Source organism: Gorilla gorilla, chromosome 21, assembly GCF_029281585.2.
Source record: "Gorilla gorilla gorilla isolate KB3781 chromosome 21, NHGRI_mGorGor1-v2.1_pri, whole genome shotgun sequence".
Taxonomy (NCBI): Eukaryota; Metazoa; Chordata; class Mammalia; order Primates; family Hominidae; genus Gorilla; species Gorilla gorilla.
The window spans coordinates 75,599,785-75,622,681 of NC_073245.2; the positions used below are offsets into that span (position 1 = coordinate 75,599,785).

The following is a 22,897-nucleotide window of genomic DNA, read 5'->3' on the forward strand; positions in this document are numbered from 1 at the left end:
CGTATCCAGGAAACTCAAGGTGCCACCTGATGCTGGGGTTGGAGGGCAAGGAGGGTGGCTGTAGCCAGGAGAGGCCCACAGAGGTCCTGGAGTCTCTGTGTCTCAACTGGGCGGCTCCCAAGGGTCGTCCTGCTCTGGGGCAGCGCTTTAGGGCAGGTGGGCTGAGGTCAGAACTGCCGGATGGGGAAGATGAAAGTGGCGGGTTCCGGCCAGGCTTTGTGGGCCTGGAGTCCGTTCTTGGCCGAAGCCTGGTCTCGGTCTTTGGCCAGCTTGGTGCGGCGTGGGCAGTAACGCTCGCTGCACAGCTCCCGGCCTCCAGCATGCAGTTCCACCCCCACTGTGGCTCCAGGAGTCCAGGCTGACCACGCTGGGCACCTTCTGCCACCCGTCCCTTCCCTTGAGCCGGCCTTTGCTGTCTGTCCCCAGATACTGGCGTGACCCAGTGGATGCTCAAGGCCAGCTTCTGCCCTTCCCGAAACTTTTCTAAGTGCACTGGGTTTCCCCTGGCCACCCACTCATCGCGCCCACTGGCGTTGCTGTCCCCCGTTGAGCCTTCCAGGGACAAGCCCTGCCCTGTGAGCCTTCGTTGCTGGCCGACAGAGGGGGCTGGGTGAGGCTGACGGCTGTGGGGCCTGGCCCTGCTCTGTTCTGACCCAGCCAACACAGGCGGGGGTTGGGGGTCAGTCCCCAGAGCACTGAGGCTTCTCAGGGGCTGGAGGCTGCACAGGAGGCCACTGGGGCCATGTCCCCAATTCTGGGACCTCTGGGCCTGGGATCCCACCTGGAACCGGGTGATATGTGACTGGCCACAAGCATGCGGGGGGTTCCTGTGGGGTTGGGGCCTCAGGCCACAGTACCCTGGTGAGGAGAGGACAGTGGCCGACCCAGGTTCTGTCCTGTCCCTTTGTCATTTGTGACCCAGGCAGCTCGCCGGCCCTGCCTGAGCCGGATCACTGCCACGTGGTCTGAGGGGTGCTGCAGAGGCGTCAGGAGTCCAGGAGCAGGGGCAGGGTGAAAAGGCAGACGGGTCCACCCTTGTGGAGCTCACATTTCATGAGCCAGGAGTGCTGAGTGCCTGACTGCCCGGTCTGTGATGACCCTGACGCTGGCTTGCATGTGTGGGATGTGGGTGCACACGCCTGTTCCCAGGAGCCTGTGAGCGGGGGCTGCGCCCGGTGCCTGGTGCCTGGTGCCCGTCTGCCAGGCTAGGCACCCTCCTCTGGCCATGGCCAGGACTGCAGGCACCACCGGCCCCTTGGGAGCCCACCACTGCGACGACCTGACACCATCTCTCAGGCTGCTCTGCCGGGACAGCCAGTTGGTGGATGGGCTGTGCAACAGGTGGCCATGGGCGGGGTACGGTGGCTGACACCTGTAATCCCAGCATTGTCGGAGGCCGAGGCGGGTGGATCACCTGAGGTCGGGAGTTCGAGACCAGCCTGACCAACATGGTGAAATCCCATCTCTACTAAAAGTACAAAAATTAGCTGGGTGTGGTGGTGGGTGCCTGTAATCTCAGCTACTCAGGAGGCTGAGGCAGGAGAATCGCTGGAACCCGGGAGGCTGAGGTTGCCGTGAGCCGAGATTGCGGCATTGTTCTCTAGCCCAGGTGACAACAGCGAGACTCCGTCTCGAGAAAAAGGAGGTGCTCATGAAGAGGTGTATCCTGAATCCGAATCGGTGTGGCCCAGGGATCCAGGGAGGTGGTGGAGAGGTTGGCTCCTCTCCTCCACAGCATCCAGCCTGGGCCTTTGCCTCCAGCAGGTGTCACCTCTTCCTCTGTGGCCGCTGTGCCAGCGCTGGCCTCTCACCGAGCACCTCCAGCTCATCTCTTGCCTCTGGAGGCTGAGCCTGGGGCCAGGCCAAGTGGTTTCTCTTCAGCTACCAGAGCAGCAGGCGAGGTCGGGAGAGGCTCATCCTCCCTCAGGCCTCAAGCAACCCAGGGTCGGGAGGCCTCGAGGGGGCTGGCCCTTTCGCACTGTCCTGAGTGCAGAGGAGGCATGGACTTGGGGACTGGGCTCACAAGGCCGACAGCTGCCTCCAGTGGCCCTGAAGCACCCATGCGACGCGTGGTATTAGGCTGGGGTCCTTAAAGACAGAGGTAGGGACAGGTATTTGGGTGCACTCGGGTGTATCGGGGAGGCAGATGCCTTGGCCGGATCCACCTTGAGCTGTGGACAGTGAGTGTCTCAGGAGGCTGTGCAGTGAGGCTGGGATGCCCACACTTGCGTCACCACACAGTCATTGGGCAAGGGCCGCTGGGGTGCATCTGTAATCTCCCAGGCAGTCCCGGGGCAGGGACAGCTGTGAGCAGCGGGCCCTTTATAGCCGGCAGGTGCTACGGGACTCCACGCTGCCTAGGTGGGGCTTTATGTCACAGCAGGGGTGGGACGGGCAGGGCCAGGGCAGGGGCAGGGCCAGTGTTGGGCTGGTCCAGTTGGGAGCAGCCCAGGGTCCCGTCGGGTCAGGGGCCTGTTTCCAGGCCTGGGCACCTGCTAAAGCTCTGGTTACCGGCACCAGTCTGCAAAGTGGGTTGGGTGGTGGCAGCCTTCAGGATGGGCTGGGAGGGCATACTGGGGGAGGGGAAGGGTGACCACATGGGTGGGGGTCCAGGTGCCACTGCAGCCTGCTCCCTACAGTGGGCAGCCAGAACCCCTAGTGTCCAGCACCCACACGTGGCAGCCTTGGCATCTGAGTGGCTTTCCCTGTGAGCCCCTCCTTGCAGGATGGACCCTCTGGGAGTGAGGAGTAAAAGTGTTGGGCCGTGCAGCCCCTGCCTCCTCACTGGTGGGACCCTGCCCTGCTGTGCAGTGGGGTCCTTCATGCTGGGATCTTTGTGGTCCCCGTTCTTGGAGAGATGCCCGGGGTGGCAGACAGGAAGGGTGGAGGGCAAAGGGAGGGGAGGAGAGAGGGGCAGGCCGAGGGGTGGGTCGGGGGGTGGGCTGGGGCAGTGACTTCCGTGGAGGAGAAGCCTTTCATAAGCTCCAGCCTTCCTGTGGCCACAGTAGGACCAGAGTGGACCAGCGCACCCCAGGAGAGAGGACTGGGGTCCCAGGAGTAGGAGGAGGTGGGTGACTTCCGTGTGGTCCTGAGGCTGGGTGGATAAGGGGCTGCCAGGAGATCCACTCAGCCTGTGATCTGAGGGTGACTGACTTTCAGAAAAGTCTAGATAGAGGCCAAGTGCCCCTGTGAGCCACAGGACCGGGGTGCCCAGCGCGCACGGGGTGTGGCCAGGAGGGGCCGGGGCAGTGGGAGCCCGGGGCTGCCTGAGCTCTCACCAAGGGCTCCCTTCTGGGGGTCTCAGACAACATCCAGGGCTGTGGGGGAATGAGGAGGGTGCACATCGAGCAGAGAGCGGCTTGCACTTCAGGCTGGATGCCTGTGGCCCTGGCAGGGGTCCCACTGAGTCAAGCCAGGTTTCTGGGATGGGAGGATCCAGGGACTTGGGGGCACTCGGGCTGCCCACTGGTGCCTCTGTGATCAGTTCGGGAGCCCAGCCCTCAGGTGCCTCCTGTTCCAATGCCTGGGTCTTACCTGACTGCCCTTGGCCGGCCGGGCGGGCATGAAATCCCTGATTTAAGCCGGTGGCTTTCCCGCCGGGTGAGGCCTTTCCCTTGCAGAGGAGCAGATTCCCTGGTGGGGATACTGGGGTCACACACTGGGAGGGGGTGTGTAGTGGGGGGGTCTCTGTTCGGCTGCAGGGGGTGGGAGGGCCTGGGTCACTCAGGACCCTAGAACCCTACTGTGTGGGAGGCTGGGGCTCACAGAGCCAGGGCCTGCACTCAAGCCATGCCCTCAGCTCAGCACAGAGGGGTAGGGGCCCGGCCTGCCGGGAGTGCTCTGTCTGCCTTCTGAAGGCCCGAGTTGGTGCATGGGGTGAGGGGCTGGCATGAGCAGGAGCGGGAGTGCAGGGGAGCGGAGTGCGAGGGGAGGGGAGTGCGGGGGGAGGGGGGAGGGGGGAGGGGGAGTGTGGGGGAGGGGGAGTGCGGGGGAGGGGGAGTGCGGAGGAGGGGGAGTGCGGAGGAGCGGGGGTGTGGAGGAGTGGGGCGTGCAGGGGACTGGGGGTGCAGGGGAACGGAGTGCAAGTGAACCCCCGGCATTTCTCCTTCAGCCCTGGGCATGGTGGCAGGTGGAGGACTCGGGCCTGGCAGCTGACATGCTCCCACCTCTCTGAGTGGCACCTCTGGGCACTGGTCACTGGGTCACCCTGGCCTCTGAGTCCCCCTCAGCTGCTCCTCAGAGCACCCCAAATCCAACCTCCACTCCCAGCCCCTTTGAGTGGGCCGGGCCTGGTTTTTTCTGGTCCTCCTTGTAGCCCACTGAGCTCTCCAGTGGCCCTGGCCGCCTCCCTGTCCCAGCCTCAGAGCCGTGTGCCCATGGCACACACACCCTGCACCCCCGGCTGGCGTCCCCCAGACCCACCCGCTCCCCACTCCTACCTAGGCAGCTCTCACTCTCCTCCACAGGTCTCTGATGACCCTTCTGCCTCCAGGGCGAGGCTGGGGCCGCAGGGACTCCACATGTCCAGCAATCAGACATTGCCTGGAGAGCTCGCCGCTTGCCTCAGCCCTCCACAGCCCTCGGGAGCCCCACAAACAGGAGGCCCCGTGCCCGTCCCAGCCACCCCTGCACTGGGCATGGGGACAACTGGGGGCTGGGGGTCCTGTTGTCACTCAGAGCAGCCCCCAGTGGTGTAAATGCCAAGAGTGGGGTGGGAGTGGGAGGCAGCCCCAGCTCTAGCCTTGAGTCCTTGAGTTTTAGGCAGCTGGGAGGTATCCGCTAGACAACAGGTTGCAGGCCTCTGGTCCTCACACATGTGAGGGGTGGAGCCCGGTGTGGGGACAGGCTGCCTGGCTCTTGAGGATGTGGAGAAGCTCTAGCGTTGTGGTCAGGGAGGGGACAGACGGGGGGATGGCTGAAGGGCATGGCCTCTTCCCCGCCACAGCCCGAGCACCATGAGCTCCGGAGCCCCTGCACACCTTGGCCTCTGCCTCTGGCTGTGGCTGGGCGCCACCCTGGGAAGAGAGCAAGTTCAAGGTAAGGACACTGGCAGTGGGCCCCTGCTTGCCCCGAGGCCACGCCTGCCCCACCAGTGCCCACGCGGGACGAGCCCTCCGCCCCTGAGCCCGGCCTTCCTCCTAAGTTGAGTGTGTGCTGAATTCACAGCAGCTCCCACAACAAAGGCAAGACGGGAGGGAGCGTGTGCTCCCGCCAAACCCTCAGCCTCTCCTTGGGAATGCATCTCTGTGGTTTAGTTCTCTGTTATATTAATGCTTGGCCGAGAGTTATTCCACGAACACCTTTCGGAGCAGTCTCCAGGAAGCAGGAGGCTGGGGTAAAGATGGAGCCGCCTTCCCTTCCCTCCTGCCTGCTTCCCACTGCCGCCTCCCACTGGTGTTTTGGGCACATAGCCCTCTGGCTTCTCTCGGTGCGGCACTCGCATTTCCACGCAGCACCACCTCCTCCGTGCGCATCCCTGGGCGACAGCACCACGTCCTCAGAAGGCCCCTCCAGTCTGGCTGCTGCTGGTTGGGGCGTTTGGGTAACGTAGGGCACCGCCCATGGCAGCAAAGGGAAATGGCAGAGGATGCTGTGGGCTCACCTGTCTGAGCAGCTTCTTCCTCCTGTTGAGAAATGTGGGTTTAGATTGATTCTAGGAAGGTGAATTTCTGTGTCTGTGGAGAAGGCTCCGGGGCCTCGGCCATGCTGTAAACTTGTTCCTGGGCTGGGCCAATGCGGCGCCTCCCGGCACCTGCAAGCTCCTGGGAGGTTCTGGGCTCCCACTGAGTGATGGTTTTGTTCCGCTGGGGTGAAAGGCAGGAGATGGCAGCTCCCCCTTCTACTGTGCGTTTAAAGGACCCCCACTAGGGCCTGACAGGCCGGGGCGAGGGAGCCTCCACGTGCCGCTGCCATTGCAGAAGGGCGGGTGAGATGTGGGAGCCCCGGTGTAGCGTGGAGCCGCCTGTTGAGACCCTTCCGGATTTCATGGCTTGTCTTGCCATGCTGAGGTGCCAGGTTTGCCCTGCACACAGGTAACAGACCATTGCATGAGCAGGTGCCTTGGTCCCCTCAGCTCAGACAGGGTAACCCTGCCCTGGGGCCAGTGGGGGCTGAGATTTCAGTTTGAAAGAAGCTTGCACTGTCAATTTGAGCCAAATCAGTAAGTTGATTCTACAGAAACAACTTGAGTTTAGGCGAAGGTAAATCTAGTTCTGTCTAGTTCAGGATTCAGCATGATGGGGCCACCCCTCACAAGGGCCTTTCGGGGGCCATTGAGCCCCTGAGGACAGCCAGGTGGGCTGGGGGCACTGAGTCCAGCCCAGGACGGGTGGGAGCCCACACGCTGGGGCAGCCCTTCCCAGGATGGCCCAGGCTGGGTGTGGCCACAGTCCAGGGAGGGGAGCATGGTCTTGGGTGGGGCCCTTCCCACCAGCCGCTGTCTGCCCAGTGCCCTGCTCAGGCCCCAACAGTGCTGTCCTCCAGCAGGGAGCTGGGGAAGGGGTCCCTGACATTCTCAGGCAGAGTGGAGCAACAGAAGGCTCTTCACAAGCAGGGGCTGCTGGAGGGGCCTTGCTCACAGCTGGCCTTCAGAGCCCCCTCCTCATCCCCCATACATTCCTGCCTTTCAGCCCCATCCGGAGACCCGGCCCAGCTGCTGCCTGCTCTGAATGGGTCATTGTGTCTGCCCCAGTGCCCCCCAGCCCCTGTTCTTTCCCCGAGCCCCAGCTTTCCGGGGGGCAGCCCAAAGAAGCCCATCTCTGTCCCCATTTTCCAAAAATAGCTGCCCCTACTGCAGAGCCCCGGAAGCTTTCAGGGGGCACCAACCCTCTCCAGAGCCCTGGGAGGTTGGCCAGGCCCCTGCCGCCCCCTCCTCCTCTCAGATGGCCTGGACACCCATCCCCCATCGTGGGAGGCAGCCTCGTCTTGGGGGCACGGACGCACACATGTACCAACGTGCACACACGTGCCAATGTGCACACACTTCCAGTGTGGGATTCTGCACCCACGCTCCCCACTGAGGCGGCACGTGCACCTGGCAGTGACCTTGGCAGCTAGGGGTCTGCAGCTGCATGGCCACTTGTCCTGGGGACCCAGCCCGGGGACTCAGCCCAGGGGCCCCAGCTCAGGGGACTCAGCTCAGGGGACCCAGCCTAGGGGACCCAGCCCAGGGGACCCAGCTCAGGGGACTCAGCTCAGGGCCCCGGGCAGGTTGGCAGCTGCTGTGTTGGCTTGGGGCCTCCGATCATCAGTGGGGTGGTTGCTGCCCTCCCAGACATGGGCCTGAGCCTCTTCTTGGTGGGAGGACCCCCGGAGAGCCAGGCTGGGGCCTCCCTGGGTGGGACTGGACTCCCTCTCACCAAAGCTACCGGAGTGGCCCTGTGACTGCAGACCCCGGGGAGGGCCGGGTTCTCCTCAGCGCCCAGGTGAGGCCTCATATCCCCAAGTGGGGCTGAGTCCGCCTCAGACACCCTGGGTGGGCTTCTGTCTCTTCGGGGTCCCCCGGGATAGGACTGTGTTCCTCCCAAATGCTGAGGGCAGGATGCCTGTACCCCCCACAGCTGATTAGGTGGATGGGGAGGCCAGGTCAGTCCTGACCACTATGTCCTGTTTCTGTAGCAAGTGGCCTCCTGAGGCTGTCTGTGCTGCCTGAGGACCGGCTGCAGATGAAGTGGAGAGAGTCGGAGGGGAGCGGCCTCGGCTACCTGGTGCAGGTGAAGCCCATGGCAGGTGAGGACCTGCGCCCTCCCAGGCCCCCTTCCCCATTAGCACGTGCTGAGGACGGTCAGTGTGGTGGCCGCAGCCACCACTCAGGCCCACAGCATCCCTCCCACCAGCCCCTTAGTGTCAGCACCTCTCTGGCCTTGGTCTCTGCTGTCCCCACATTCCTTTCCCCCGTCACATATGACATGGAAGAGGGAATGGGGCTCCTCTGTCCCTGGCACGCAGCCCCTGCAGAAGGCATTCAGTACATACTTTTAATTTTTTTGATTTTTAATTTCAATTTTTAATTTTTTTTTAAAGGCAGGGTCTTGCTGTGTTGCCCAGACTGGAGTGCAGTGGTGCGATCACAGCTCCCTGCAGCCTCAATCTCCCGAGCTCAGGAGATCCTCCCACCTCAGCCTCCTGCGTAGCTGGGAGTACAGGTGTGTGCCACCACTCCTGGCTAATTTTTGTATTTTTTGTGGAGAAGGGGTTTCACCATGTTGCCCAGGCTGGTCTTGAACTGGGCTCAGGTGATCCGCCCCCCTCAGCCTCTCACAGTGCTGGGATTACAGGCGTGAACCACCACGCCCGGTCCATATTTTTTAAAGAAACGACTCCCTCTTCAGAACGAGTCTCAATGCCTCAGGGGCATTCAGAACAGCCTGGACTCTGCACAGCGAACCCCAGAAGCACCTGCTCCCCACACGTTAATCCTTGTTTACAGGAGCAGGGCCTTGAGGACACCTTTTCAGGGAACCCTGTTCCTAGAGCAGGAATAGTCCTAACCTGACAATGGGTGCTAATTTTAAAGCTTTTCAAAACTCAGATGGAAAAGCACACAGGCATAAATGCTAACTGTATGAATCAGCACTGTGGGGTGGCCAACTCAAACCCCTCCTGGGGTGGAAAACGACCGTCCCAGGTGCCCCGGTGCCCTTGCCAACGTCCACCCTCCCCTGCTCCCTGGACGGCCGCCTGCAACAGCATGGACTAGTTTGCCTGTTTCAGAACATTCTCTAAGTGGAATCACACCGTGGCGACTCCCTCATGTCTGTGTCTTTGGTGGACATTTTGTGAGGTTTGCCCCGTGGTGTGTAACAGCCGCCCATTTTCTTTGCTGTATAGTATTCCCCTGTGTGATCTGTTCTGCTATTGATGGACGTGTGGCTTGTGTCCAGATTGGCTGTTGTGTAGACGCCGTGTGAGGGATCCTGCGTGTGTTTCTGGTGTCCGTGCGCCTGTTCTGGGTGTAAACCCAGGAGTGGAAGTGCCACAGTGTGTGCACAGTTTCAACGTTAGTAGAAAATGTTGAACTATTTTCCAAAGGGGTCGTGCCAGTGTATACTCCCATCGACACTGTATGATTGCTTCCGTTGCATGACACCGTTGGCAACCAACGCTTGGCGGCCTGACTGGAGCTACTCTGGTGGGTGTTCAGTGGTATCCTGTGTTTCTTTGTTGAGCTGTAATTTACATGCAGAAATATTCACCCTTTTGAGAAGAGGTCTGTGATTTTTATTTATCACATGAATTCAATCCTGTAGCCACTATCACAATTGATGTAGAGAACAGTTCTGTTACCCCAAGGTCAGCCCTTAGCCCAGTGCCCGTAACCACTGAGCTGTTTTCTGTTTTGCCTTTTCCAGATAGATGGACCTTATCAGGTTCAGTCCTGTGCTGTTCCTACTTAGGCTGAGTTTTTGTCAAGAGAATGCATTATTTTTTCCAAACTTTTTCTTCAGTGAGGTGGTTATTTTCTCTTTTATTTGATTAATGTAGTAAACTACAGTGATTGATTTTTTAAATATTAAACATAATATATACATATATACATATATATGTGTGTGTGTATACATATATACGTGTGTGTGTGTATATATATATACGTGTGTGTGTGTGTATATATATATGTATACCTTAAGAGACAGGGTCTCACTCTGTCACCCAGGCTGGAGTGCACAGTGCAGTGGCACAGTCATAGCTCACTGCAGCCTCCATCTCCTGGCTTCAAGCAGTCTTCTCACCTTGACCTCCCAAAGCGCTGGGATTACAGGGGTGAGCCAGTGTACCTGGCCTATCCCCTTTTATATATTATTAAATTAATTTGCAAATATTTCATCTAAGATTTTTATACTTATATTCATGAGGGAATATTGGCCAATAACTACCCTTTCTTATAAAGTCCTTTTAAAGTTTGGTATCAGCTTTATACCTCATAAGATGAGGTGGGGAAGGATTCCTCTTATTCTGTTTTCTGGAAGAGTTTGTGTAATGTTGGTGGTATTTTTTTCCTTAAATGTTTGCTAGAATTCACTGGTACTGACTTCTGGGCTTGTGGTGTGTGTGTGTGTGTGTGTGTGTGTGTGTGTAAATACTTCATATAATTGATTCAATTTCCTTAACAGACATAGGACTACTCAGATTTTCTAATTTTTTTGGTCAGTTTTGGTAAGTTAGTTTTTTAAATAGGAATTGTATTTTATATAAATTTCCTGATTAGTTGGCATAATGTTTTTCATATTACCCCATAGACTCTATAGTTATAGCACCCTTTTCATTCCCGTTATTGATTGAATCTTCTCTCTGCTTTCAAAAGGCAGTCTGCAAGTTTATTTACTTTATTAGTCTTTTAATAAAACACATTTTGGCTTGGTTGGTCTGTCGTTGATTTTGTTTATTTTTTATTGTTGTTTCTATTTCTTTTACTCTGTGTTTAATTTTCTGCTCTAACTTAAGATGGATGCTTAAGTTCATTGATTTTCTGCCCTTTTACAAGATATGAAGTTAAAACTATTGAATTTTCTTCTAAGCAGTAGCTATAGCTGCATTTTGATATGTAGAATTTTCATTATCATTCAGGTAAAAATATCTAATTTTTGTTACGATATTTTTATTTGACCCATAGGCTACTTAGAAGTGTGTTTCTCAGTTTTAAAACATGTGGGATTTTCTACTTATTTTTTGTTTTGGATTTCTTCCTTCATTGCATTGTGGCCAGAAATGTACGATATGCTTTCAGTCCTTTGGAAAGTACCTTGCTGGCCGGGCGCGGTGGCTCACGCCTATAATCCCAGCTCTTTGGGAGGCCAAGGTGGGCAGATCACTTGAGGACAGGAGATCGAGACCACCCTGTCCAACATGGCAAAACCCCGTCTCTACTAAACATACAAAAATTAGCTGGGCGTGGTGGCACACACCTGTAATCCCAGCTACTCGGGAGGCTGAGGCAGGAGAATCGCTTGAACCTGGGAGGTGGAGGTTGCAGTGAGCCGAGATGGCACCACTGCACTCCAGTCTGGGCGACAGAGCAAGACTCCGTCTCAAAAAAAAAGTACCTCCCTTTATGGTCCAGCATATGATCAATTTTGGTCAATGTTCCATGTGACTTTGAAAATATATGCAATTTGCAGTTGTTGGGTAGAGTTTTCTAATGTTCTAATTAAGTCATTTACCTTATTTTTCAGATTTTTTATATAGTTACTATGTTTGGGGTCTACTTATGCTGTTACTGAAAAAAGTATTTCAAATCTCCATTCTAATTGTAGATGTGTCTTTCTTGTGGTTGTCTTACTGTTCTTTGCTTTATGCATGAGGCTCTGTTATTGGGTGCATACAAACTTAGAATGATTGTATCTTCCTGGTAGGTTGACCCTTTTTCATTTTGAAATGCTCTTCATTATCTCTCTAGTGCTGTTTTTTTCCTTACATCTTACTTGTTGTGATGGTACTATTGCTTCACCAGGTAGTGTTTGCGTTAAATCGCTTTTCCCCTTCTTTTACTGTTAATCTTTCTCCAGCCTTTCATTTTAGATGTGTCTTCTAAGCAGCATATAATTGGGTATTGTTTTCATCCAGTGTGACAGTCTTTGTCTTTTTATTAAAAGATTTTTTCCATTTATATTTAATGAAATTAATGATACATTTGAGTTTATATCTATAATCTTCCCTTTTTATTACACTTGTTATAAGTTTTTATTCTCTGCTTTCTTGTCTTTGTTTGAACTGATTTTTCGATGGAAAAATTTAAACACAGGCAAAAGAAGAGACCATAGTATAATGAAGTCTCACATTTTCATGATGTAGCTTTCAGCAGTTATCAGCGTGTGGCCAATATTGTTTTATATCCCTCTCCTCAACCCCCCTCTACATTCTATATTATCTTAAAGCAAATCCCAGGCATTATATAATCCTGTCTATAAATATTTCAATATGTTTCTCTAAAAGACTCAATCATAACCCCAATACCATGAGCAGCTCCCAAATTTAAAATGTTTCAGTACTATCATGGAATATTTAGTTGTGTAGAGTTTTCTAACTTGATGCATGTCTTTTATTAATTAATTAATTATTGAGATGGAGTCTCACTCTGTCACTCAGGCTGGAGTGCAGTGGCATGATCTTGGCTCACTGAAGCCTCCTGCTTCCAGGTTCAAGCAGTTCTCCTGCCTCAGCCTCCCGAGTAGCTGGGATTACAGGCACATGCCACCACGCCCAGCTAATTTTTGTACTTTTAGTAGAGACAGGGTTTCACCGTGTTGGCCAGGCTGGTCTCGAACTCCTGACCTCAGGTGATCCATCTGCCTCGGCCTCCCAAAGTGCTGGGATTCCAGGCGTGAGTCACCGCGCCTGGTCTTGATGCATGTCTTTTACAGTTGATTTGTCTGAATTGGGGTGTGAACAGAGTCTACACACTGTGTTTGGTTCCTGTGTCTTAAGCAATTTTTAATCTAAAGCAGTTTCCCCCTCTCCCTTTTCCTTGACATTTATTTGTAGAAGAAGAAACAAGATTGTTCTGTCGAACTTCCCACTTTCTTCTCTTGCCGGTGGCATCTTTGGGGAGCCGTTTAGCTCGCTCCTTCGTCTCTCCACCCTGTCTCCCATAGACTGGCAGTTACATCCTGGAAGTTTGGTCAGACTCAAGTTTGATTATATTTGTTAACAAGAATTCTTTATCAGTGGTGCTGTGTAACTCCTGCATTACCACAGCTGGCGGTACATAATGTCTGGTGTGTCTTGTGAAGTTAAGATTGTTCAGTAGGTATGGGGTGATTATTCCCTGATGCCATCAACTTGGTGATTCTATATTCTTTTACCCTTCAAGTAACCACACTAGCGACCACAACATGCAGCCTTGATTTATCAGCATATGATATACATAATGGTTGTCTCAGCTGTCCCCAGGCAACACTAGGACCTTAGAACATCACAATAATATTTATCCCATTTTCAAGCACTTGTGTTTATTTATTGATTTTTGAAATGGGGTCTCACTATACTGCCCAGGCTGGACTCAAACTCCTGGGCTCAAGTGATTCTCCCACCTCAGCCTCCCAAGTAGATGGGATTACAGGCATGCCCGGCTTTTAAAATTCTATATTTATATTAAATGTCATAAAACTTTTTCATTATTGTCATTGCTTGTTAATCACATGTTTGTGCAGGAAGCCTTGGGAATATGACAGACCTGGGCTTCTACCCCACTTCTACTGCGGAGTAGCTGTGTGATTGGTCCTTTGTGCCTCAGTTTTCCTGTCTATAAAATGGGTGTAATGGAGTTGTGAAGATTATGAAGCTTGATACCTGTGAAATGCTTAGGATACTGCCAGGCACACAGTGAAAACTCAATAACAGTTAGCTGTTGATAGTAATGACAACACCCCTGCCTCCCATTTGCTCAGCCGAGAACAGAGGGTCCTCCCTGGCTGGTCACTCCCTGGCGCGGGGCTGGGTAGGGCTGTGGGGAGCCACTCACTGCACAGGGAGGATGGTGTCCGTTTTCTTTCCAGGTGTGCAGGTGTGGGCTCCTCCCTCCCTTCCTCCCTCCAGGTGTGCAGGTGCTGGCTCCTCCCTCCCTTCCTCCCTCCAGGTGTGCAGGTGTGGGCTCCTCCCTCCCTTCCTCCCTCCAGGTGTGCAGGTGTGGGTTCCTCCCTCCTCTTCTCCCTCCAGGTGTGCAGGTGTGGGCTCCTCCCTCCCTTCCTCCCTCCAGGTGTGCAGGTGTGGGTTCCTCCCTCTTCTCCCTCCAGGTGCGCAGGTGTGGGTTCCTCCCTCCTCTTCTCCCTCCAGGTGCTCAGGTGTGGGTTCCTCCCTCCCTTCCTCCCTCCAGGTGTGCAGGTGTGGGTTCCTCCCTCTTCTCCCTCCAGGTGCACAGGTGTGGGTTCCTCCCTCCCTTCCTCCCTCCAGGTGTGCAGGTGTGGGTTCCTCCCTCCCTTCCTCCCTCCAGGTGTGCAGGTGTGGGTTCCTCCCTCCCTTCTTCCCTCCAGGTGTGCAGGTGTGGGTTCCTCCCTCCCTTCCTCCCTCCAGGTGTGCAGGTGTGGGTTCCTCCCTCTTCTCCCTCCAGGTGCACAGGTATGGGTTCCTCCCTCTCTTCCTCCGTCCAGGTGTGCAGGTGTGGGTTCCTCCCTCCCTTCCTCCCTCCAGGTGTGCAGGTGTGGGTTCCTCCCTCCTCTTCTCCCTCCAGGTGTGCAGGTGTGGGTTCCTCCCTCCCTTCCTCCCTCCAGGTGTGCAGGTGTGGGTTCCTCCCTCCCTTCCTCCCTCCAGGTGTGCAAGTGTGGATTTCTTGCCCTTTTCTCCCTTGTCTTAGCACTTGAGACCCAGAGAATCACCCAGTGCTCACAGTGCCTCTCCAGGTCTGACTGCTGCCTCCTGAGTGCTCTTTCAAGGCCATTTCTTCTTGCTCTTTCCTCTGAGAATATGACAGTGTCCCCTTTGGAATCATTTGTTTGCTTTTCACACTTGAAATCCAGACCTAACTTTAGAATCATGCAGTCACACAGCAGAAAATACTTGCAGCTGGTCGGTCAGTGCAGCCCATAGGGTAGGAGCCTGTGGGAGTGGGCAGGGCCCTGGCCCCAGACTCTTCCTTCTTGGACCTGGCCCCTCGGGTCGTCATCCCCTCCCTGGGCAGCCCTGTCTTCATACCTTGACAGTATCTCTGAGGGTTGATGGGTTCTCACCTCACCATGCTACGGATTCCTCTAGGGGGGTTTAGTAAGTGACATCTTCTTTTCACTGCCCCAAGACCCCCATTCTCTGTCACATTATTACCCAGGAGCCCACGTCCCTTCCATCAGACCCTCTCCCTTTCTGTCTCCCTGGCTTCAAGGGGAGCAGCTGGGGTGGGGAGGAGGAGCCAAGAGGGTTTCACTCCCCGCCGTGACAGATGCACACACGTGTGCCCACCTTGGCCTCTAAAGCTCTCCCCACCCCTACCCAGGGGACTCAGAACAGGAGGTGATACTGACCACCAAGACCCCTAAGGCCACAGTGGGGGGCCTGAGCCCCTCCAAGGGCTACACCTTGCAGATCTTCGAGCTCACTGGCTCTGGGCGCTTCCTGCTAGCTCGGAGGGAGTTTGTGAGTAAGTCCACCGTCTGCCAGCTGGGTACCCCCTCCTCCAGGCCGGGTCCCACCCTCCTCTGGGCTGGGGTCCCACTGTCCTCCAGCTGAGTCCCACCCTCCTCCAGGCCGGGGTCCCACCCTCCTCAAGGCTGCGTTCCAGCCCCAGGGGTGGGTATGTGTGAAGCAGTTCTGGGCTGTGCTAGGGGCAGGTTCAAGTCCTGACTCACCAGCAAGGCTGCCTTGCCCCTGACGTCTTTGCATGCCTCCCAGGCTCCTGGGCCCTCAGCACCCACAGATGCGCCCTTGAAGGGGTGTATGTGCAGCTGTCCCAGTGGACCAGGCCCTCCACTCCCACCCTGATGGCTCTTTGTGTCTCCCTGCAGTTGAGGATCTGAAGAGTAGCTCCCTGGACAGAAGCAGCCAGAGGCCCCTCAGCTCTGGAGCCCCGGAGCCCACCCCCTCCCACACGGGGAGCCCAGACCTTGAGCAGGCTTCTGAGCCCCAAGTTGCCTTCACACCAAGCCAGGATCCGCCCACTCGTGGTGGGTCAGAGTGGAGAGAGAGTAAGTCTCTGGGGAGGGAGTGACCTTTGGTTTCCCACATTTCCCACCACGAGGCCGGGAAGTTCTTCCTCGTGTCTGACCACATGGTCTCTGACCACGAGGCCGGGAAGTTCTTCCTCGTGTCTGACCACACGGTCTCTGATCACGAGGCCGGGAAGTTCTTCCTCCTGTCTGACCACACGGTCTCTGGCTTTAACTTAAGGTTGCCATGTTCCCAGGTTCACTCAAGCCAGACCACTGGGAGCAGGTGGTCCCACTACCTCTGACCCCTTTGGGAACCTCCAGCCTGGGTCTAGGGGGTGGTGAGAGGGGTGGGTCATGCTCCCCCAGGAGTGGGATCAGGAGCAGAGCTGGTCCGGGGGCCCCGGAGGGAGGGCCCTGCCCAGCCGGCCCCAGGCGTGGAGAGGTAGAGCCACACCAGGACAGAAGAGAAGCCAGGTAAGGGGTGGGCACAGACGGGGGCAGTGCACTGTTTCTGCCCATAAGGCCCCCATAGGCAGGGCTGGGCTTCCCCATAGAACTGGGAGGGCCTGGCTTTGTCTCCTCCATCAGATTGGGGTCCTCAGAAGCAGGATTCTACCTCCCCCGTCAGACTTGGAACTGAAGGAAGTGTTCTCCTCAGACTTGGGCATATCCCCTCCAGAGGGTCCTCGGATCCGCTGCTGTCCTCCCCTCAGGGTGCTGGGCTCTGCTGGGTCCCCTGGACTTGGGCTCCCCCAGGGGAGTGTCCCCACTCATGCAGGCCTCAGGGCAGCTGGGCCTCTTCGGTCGTCCCACGGGGGCCTCCACCGTGATGGCTGCTGGCCTCGTTCAGGCATCTCCCCGGGGGTCTGGCCCTGGTTCTGGGGCCCGCTTCACCAGGCACTGCCCCTGCAAAACCCCGGGGAGCGCCAGACCGGGGATGGCGGCTTTGCCTCCACAGCCCTGCCCTGAGGTGCTCATGGCGGCTCTGCTGGGGCTCTCTGTGGTGCCCACCCTCCCCTCCTTGCCCGGTTTGCATCTGGTGGGCTTCTGGGCCTGATGTCTGGGTGGGCAGCTGCATGCAGCCGTGGAGGGCAGAGGTGCCCGAGCACCAGGCTGCCTCACATTAGCGGTGGCTGGACTGTGCAGCCGTGCCGGTGTGGGGCTGTCTAGTCCGGTGAGGCCTGAGGGCCTTGGAGTCCTTTCCCCTGAAACCTGGCCCAGCCTGCCTCATTCTTGTGGCTGGAGCCCCGGGGTAGGTGATCTGGGGGCTGGGGCCAGGCCCGGAGCAGTCTGGGGGTCTTGGACCAGGGATGGGCCTCACCTAGCACCTGACCCGCTCCCACCGCCCCAGCCGGCCCCCAGTTCCGCTGCCTGCCCCCCGTGCCTGCTGACATGGTCTTCCTGGTGGACGGGTCCTGGAGCATTGGCCACAGTCACTTCCAGCAGGTCAAGGACTTCCTGGCCAGCGTCATCGCACCCTTTGAAATCGGGCCGGATAAGGTCCAAGTAGGTGGGTGCTGGCCCGGCCCGCCTCCTGCCCCACCCGGGTGTGGTCCCCACAGCTCTGCCAGAGGAGGCTGTGACCTGTGGGGGTCCCCGTACCAGCCAGGGCTCTCACCTTGTGGGGTGGGACGCCTGCTCCACATGGGGTGTTCTGGGGACCCCTCCGTGTGGAGGCCCTGGCTCTGCAAGCGTCCTCTCCCTGGGGACTGGCTACTGTGGCCAGGTGACCCCACAGAGGCACGTGTGGCTCTCAGGTGTGGCCTTGTGCCAAGCTCCCCAGGCATCTCAGCATTGGAAACTCAGCCCGTGGCCATGCCCCTGCTCCCCAGGCCTGACTCAGTACAGCGGGGATGCTCAGACTGAGTGGGACCTGAACTCCCTCAGCACCAAGGAACAGGTGCTGGCAGCTGTGCGCCGCCTCCGCTACAAGGGGGGGAACACGTTCACAGGTACGGCCCGGGCCTGCCCCTCCCTCCGTCCTGAGGGCGGACCTCCTTCTGCCGCCCTCCCAGATCCCGAAAGCTTGTGTGTAAATCGAGCTCCAAGTGGTGTGGACCTGAGCCCTGTTCACACCTTTATAGAGGGCAGAGTCACCCCCTTGTTTACCTTTGATGAAAACGAGGGCCTGTGTCCAGCGCGTGGCTCCTCTGTTCCACATTAGCAGCTCTGGCTGGGTCCACACCCGGCCCAGTCAGGGTGCTCACCTTGCAGGTAGGGTCTGGCTGGGGAACTTGGGGCCCTTCAACAGGCAGACCCTCCCTGCTCCCTTGGGCTGCTGCGTGGCCTCCTGATACCCCACAAGGGAAGGAGAGGAGCATCTCTGCTGTCCGGTTGCTGCCAGCCGAGCACCAGGAGGGGATGCTGGCAGCTGCCTGTCACTTTATTCCTGCTGCTCCCAAGGCCTTGCCCTGACCCACGTGCTGGGGCAGAACCTGCAGCCGGCGGCTGGCCTCCGTCCAGAGGCAGCCAAGGTGGTGATTCTGGTGACGGACGGCAAGTCCCAGGACGATGTGCACACTGCTGCCCATGTCCTCAAGGACCTGGGCGTGAACGTCTTCGCTGTGGGTGAGCACCATGCGGCCCCCCCGGCCCTGGAGTCTCACCGCCGGGTGGGTTTAGGGTCGCAGCAGGGAGCTTGCATTGGGCACCTGGTCCCTGAGCCCCAGCTTCCACATCTGCGGCACGGAGCTGCACGCAGAGCCAGGCACCGCCTGGCACTCAGAGGCGATGGCACAGGCGGGCTGCTCCTTTCCAATCGCCTGGTGTTTGGTGCCCTCCGTGGAACCCCCCCAACCCTCCCCCTGTGGTGTGAACTTCCCTGGTGAGATATTCACTGAGCAGCTCCAGCTGCCCCCTCTGGCCACCATCCCTGTGCCTGATGACTCCCGCCTGCTGTGCCCTGGCAAGGAGCTTCCTGGCATCCTCCAGGGCCTGGGACTCACAGGTGAATCAACTCTGTCCTGTGGAGAGGAAACCCCAGATTTCGAGGCAGGAGTCCCGGGAGCACAGACCCTCCCTTGATGCCCCCAACCCCTCGGGAGCGCCTGGCCCAGCATGTGGGTGGCAGGTGGGCCGAGTACAGCCCATAGGCCTCTTTGCTCCTGACCCAGTCTCCATGGAGACCCCCACTGCAGGTGGCCCCGTCGGGTGACCCCGGTGCAGGCCAACCTCACTTCCCTCCTCACGAGCAGGTGTGAAGAACGCCGATGAGGCTGAGCTGAGGCTCCTGGCGTCCCCGCCGAGGGACATCACCGTCCACAGCGTGCTGGACTTCCTGCAGCTTGGCGCGCTGTCTGGCCTGCTCAGCCGCCTCATCTGCCAGAGGCTCCAGGGTGGGAGCCCGCGGCAGGGCCCAGGTGAGGAGCAGGGTCACCCACACAGGCTGCAGCCCCCCCGGCTGCTTTGGGCAAAGGGTTGGGGGGACGCTGTGGCCCCCGTGTGGTACCTGAGGCCGGTTCCTGTGGTTCTGAGGGGGTCTGCAGCACCCCCTTACATCTGTCCACAGAAGGGCTGGGGAGCAGCTTCCCTGTCCCTCCTGTGAGTGGCCACCAGGGGGAGCGTGGACACAGCTGCCCGTGCAGTGACCACCTGTCCGTGCAGTGACCACCTGTCCCCCACTCCCGCTACTCCAGCAGCAGCGGCTCCAGCCCTGGACACCCTCCCTGCCCCCACCAGCCTGGTCCTGAGCCAGGTGACCTCCTCCAGCATCCGCCTGTCCTGGACTCCAGCCCCCCGGCACCCCCTCAAGTATCTGATCGTTTGGCGAGCCTCTAGAGGTGGCACCCCCAGGGAGGTGAGGGGGCCGGTATACAGGGCTCCCCAAGCCAGTCCTCAGCCGTAGTGGGATCTGATGAGCCAAAGGGAGGGCAAGAATAAAGGCCCACAAATAACTGGGTCCAGGCTGAGAAGGGGGTGTCGAGGGGCTGACAGCCCAGGGACTTACTGGGGAGCTGCGTCTGGGAGGCAGCCTGGGATGAGTGCATTTTAGTGGCCGAGGAGGGCAGAGCAGGGGGCGTTCCGAGGGTGCTGGGGTTAGGGTCAGACTCAGAGCGCCTTCTCCCTTTGATTGATCGATCGATTGATCAATTGTGGTGGGCCTGCCCATGCCATGCCTGGCACTGCTATGTCGTAGGTACAGGGAGCCCAGGCCTATGGGAAGTGGGGCACCCTGCAGGCCCCAGCTGAGCTCACACTCCAGCTGACGGAGTTCCTGTCCTGCTCCCCATCCCCCGGCACCCCCCCTCCTGGCTCCGTCCTTGCCCACTCTGTTCCAGGTGGTGGTGGAGGGGCCCGCCGCCTCCACAGAGCTGCACAACCTGGCCTCCCGCACAGAGTACCTGGTCTCCGTGTTCCCCATCTATGAGGGCGGGGTTGGCGAAGGCCTGCGGGGCCTGGTGACCACAGGTAGGTGGGGCAGAGGCAGCGGCCAGGTTCTGGGTGGGAGGCCCCACTCACGGCTGTCCCTTGGAGCCTGGCACCCCAGGGCAGCATAGCGAGCAGCTCTGGATCTTAACCACCCACAGTTGGCACCATCCCCAGCTTGCTGTGTGACCAAGGCCGAGTCACTGGGCCCCGCTGACCCTGGGTGTTCTCTTCTGAACACCAGCTATACTGTTGGTGTCATCACCTCAACTGTAATCACAGCCCATTATGCTGCTTGTCCACAGTGTTCTTGGAGCTCCCCCCTGCTTGGCCTCCAGCACGTGGCTTAGCTCGCCGGGTTCTTGGACCCCCAGGGACTGCCATGAGCCCGTCTGTGATAGCCTTGTTGAGATGTAATTTACACACCATACAACCTGCCCATTTAAAGTGTACAACTCCAGTTGCTTTGGTATATTTAGAGCTGTCACCCATGGCCACAGTTCATGTTAGATCATTTTCATCCCCCCAGAGGAACCCTGCACCCCTAAGCACCCGCCCCCCCGCACCCGCCCCTCCGGCCACCCCGAGCCACCTTCTGTCTCTGGATGTGCCTGTCCCAGACGTTTCCTGCAGGTGGAATCACACCGTGCAGACTTTTGTGTCTGGCTGTTTCCCGAAGCCCTTTTCACCCCCCGGAGGCCACATTCCTCCCATGACCTTAAGGCAGATGGCCTTAGACAAAACTGTGGGGTGGCCTTGTGTCCCCAGAGCTGGAGCCACAAACCTTGGCCCAAGGTGAAGCCTGGGAAGTGCCACTTCGAATCCTGTGCACCTGCCAGGCGGTGGCCGCGCCCACCCACTCTGGTGTGAGGGTGCCCCATGCGTGGGTGTGATCTCTGTGTGGCTCCCTTGCTAAAGCGCCCACCCGCTGTGGTGTGAGGGTGCCCCGTGCATGGGTGTGATCTCTGTGTGGCTCCCTTGCTAAAGCGCCCACCCGCTGTGGTGTGAGGGTGCCCCATGCGTGGGTGTGATCTCTGTGTGGCTCCCTTGCTAAAGCGCCCACCCGCTGTGGTGTGAGGGTGCCCCATGCGTGGGTGTGATCTCTGTGTGGGCTCCTTCCTAAAGCGCCCACCCGCTGTGGTGTGAGGGTGCCCCATGCGTGGGTGTGATCTCTGTGTGGCTCCCTTGCTAAAGCGCCCACCCGCTGTGGTGTGAGGGTGCCCCGTGCATGGGTGTGATCTCTGTGTGGGCTCCTTCCTAAAGCGCCCACCCGCTGTGGTGTGAGGGTGCCCCATGCGTGGGTGTGATCTCTGTGTGGCTCCCTTGCTAAAGCGCCCACCCGCTGTGGTGTGAGGGTGCCCCATGCGTGGGTGTGATCTCTGTGTGGGCTCCTTCCTAAAGCGCCCACCCGCTGTGGTGTGAGGGTGCCCCATGCGTGGGTGTGATCTCTGTGTGGCTCCCTTGCTAAAGCGCCCACCCGCTGTGGTGTGAGGGTGCCCCGTGCATGGGTGTGATCTCTGTGTGGGCTCCTTCCTAAAGCGCCCACCCGCTGTGGTGTGAGGGTGCCCCATGCGTGGGTGTGATCTCTGTGTGGGCTCCTTCCTAAAGTGCCCCTGCATGGCCCCCCAGCACCTCTGCCTCCGCCCCGGGCGCTGACCCTGGCCGCAGTGACGCCCAGAACCGTCCACCTCACCTGGCAGCCCTCGGCCGGGGCCACCCACTACCTGGTGCGATGTTCTCCTGCTTCCCCTAAGGGTGAGGAGGAGGAGCGAGAGGTGAGCTGGGCCGGGGAGTGGCGGGGGAGGCAGAGGAGTGGGGCAGAGCGAGTGGGGGCTGGCCTGGGACGTCATGTCTCTGCAGGTGCAGGTCGGGCGGCCCGAGGTGCTGCTGGATGGCCTGGAACCTGGCAGGGACTATGAGGTCTCGGTGCAGAGCCTGCGAGGCCCTGAGGGCAGCGAGGCCCGGGGCATCCGTGCCAGGACCCGTGAGTGCCCCAACCCCGGCTGCCTGCCCACGGGCGGGTGCCCCATCTTGTTCCTCAGCCTTCCATGGCATGGGAGACCTCAGGCCCCCTCGGTCCCAGCCGCTGCCCACCCTTGCCCCTGCCATGGAGGCCGCGTGCTGGCCTTGAGGCTCTGCTGTGCTTTGCAGCCGCCCTGGCCCCCCCGAGACACCTGGGCTTCTCAGACGTGAGCCACGACGCGGCACGAGTGTTCTGGGAGGGCGCCCCGAGGCCTGTGCGCCTGGTCAGGGTCACCTATGTCTCCAGCGAGGGTGGACACTCGGGGCAGGTGAGAGCAGAGCCCGCCGGGGGCCCGAGTGTCTTGAGGGACCACGGGGCCCTGTCTGGCAGGCATGGGGTGGAGCCAACCATCAAATAACACACTCAAAACCACAGCGGCCACGAGGCGCAGCGGGGGCACCTGGTGTGGGTGCAGATGTGGGTGTGGGGGCAGATGTGGGTGTGGGGTCTGGGGGGAACCAGGCTGGGGAGGCCCACCCCAGCCATCCTGCAGTTCTGTTGCCCTCCCATCCCTCAGGACAAGCCCATTTTCCCTGTTTTTGGGGGGTCATGGGGTAGTCCTGGCTGCAGGTGCTGGGCCTGATTCTCCACCCCAGCAAGGGCTCCAGGCACCGGCTGGGCCTGCCATGTCGCCCTCCCACCTGCTGCAGACAGAGGCTCCTGGGAACGCCACCTCGGCCACGCTGGGGCCTCTCTCTTCCTCCACCACCTACACTGTCCGTGTCACCTGCCTCTACCCTGGGGGTGGCTCCTCTACGCTGACTGGCCAGGTGACCACCAGTGAGTGGGGAGAGGCTGGGGCTGGGGGTCCAGCAGGGTTTCTGTGTCCTTCTGCCCCACTAGACAGTTCACATCAAGTGTTTTGGGAGCCTGCCCTGGGTCAGTGCTGAGCCAGGTGGGGGCGGGCACCCGGACGGGTGTGATGGATGGGGGTATAGGG

The 22,897-nt window shown here is 58.5% G+C and overlaps 1 protein-coding gene across 1 annotated transcript in view; it reads left to right on the forward strand.

Annotated features, from left to right (window-relative positions):
• Positions 1-1,463: 1,463 nt before the first annotated feature.
• Positions 1,464-22,897, forward strand: part of COL20A1 (collagen type XX alpha 1 chain) — a 40,163-nt gene continuing 18,729 nt past the window's right edge. The window contains exons 1-15 of the mRNA XM_055372634.2: positions 1,464-3,067; positions 4,946-5,037; positions 7,618-7,728; positions 14,918-15,061; positions 15,426-15,605; positions 16,921-17,079; positions 17,402-17,521; positions 17,973-18,137; positions 18,764-18,928; positions 19,205-19,365; positions 19,847-19,976; positions 21,564-21,709; positions 21,795-21,918; positions 22,086-22,225; positions 22,608-22,737. Coding sequence (XP_055228609.2) covers positions 4,956-5,037; positions 7,618-7,728; positions 14,918-15,061; positions 15,426-15,605; positions 16,921-17,079; positions 17,402-17,521; positions 17,973-18,137; positions 18,764-18,928; positions 19,205-19,365; positions 19,847-19,976; positions 21,564-21,709; positions 21,795-21,918; positions 22,086-22,225; positions 22,608-22,737 — 1,957 coding nt within the window. The 5' untranslated portion in view covers positions 1,464-3,067; positions 4,946-4,955. The remainder of the gene's footprint in view (positions 3,068-4,945; positions 5,038-7,617; positions 7,729-14,917; positions 15,062-15,425; positions 15,606-16,920; positions 17,080-17,401; positions 17,522-17,972; positions 18,138-18,763; positions 18,929-19,204; positions 19,366-19,846; positions 19,977-21,563; positions 21,710-21,794; positions 21,919-22,085; positions 22,226-22,607; positions 22,738-22,897) is intronic.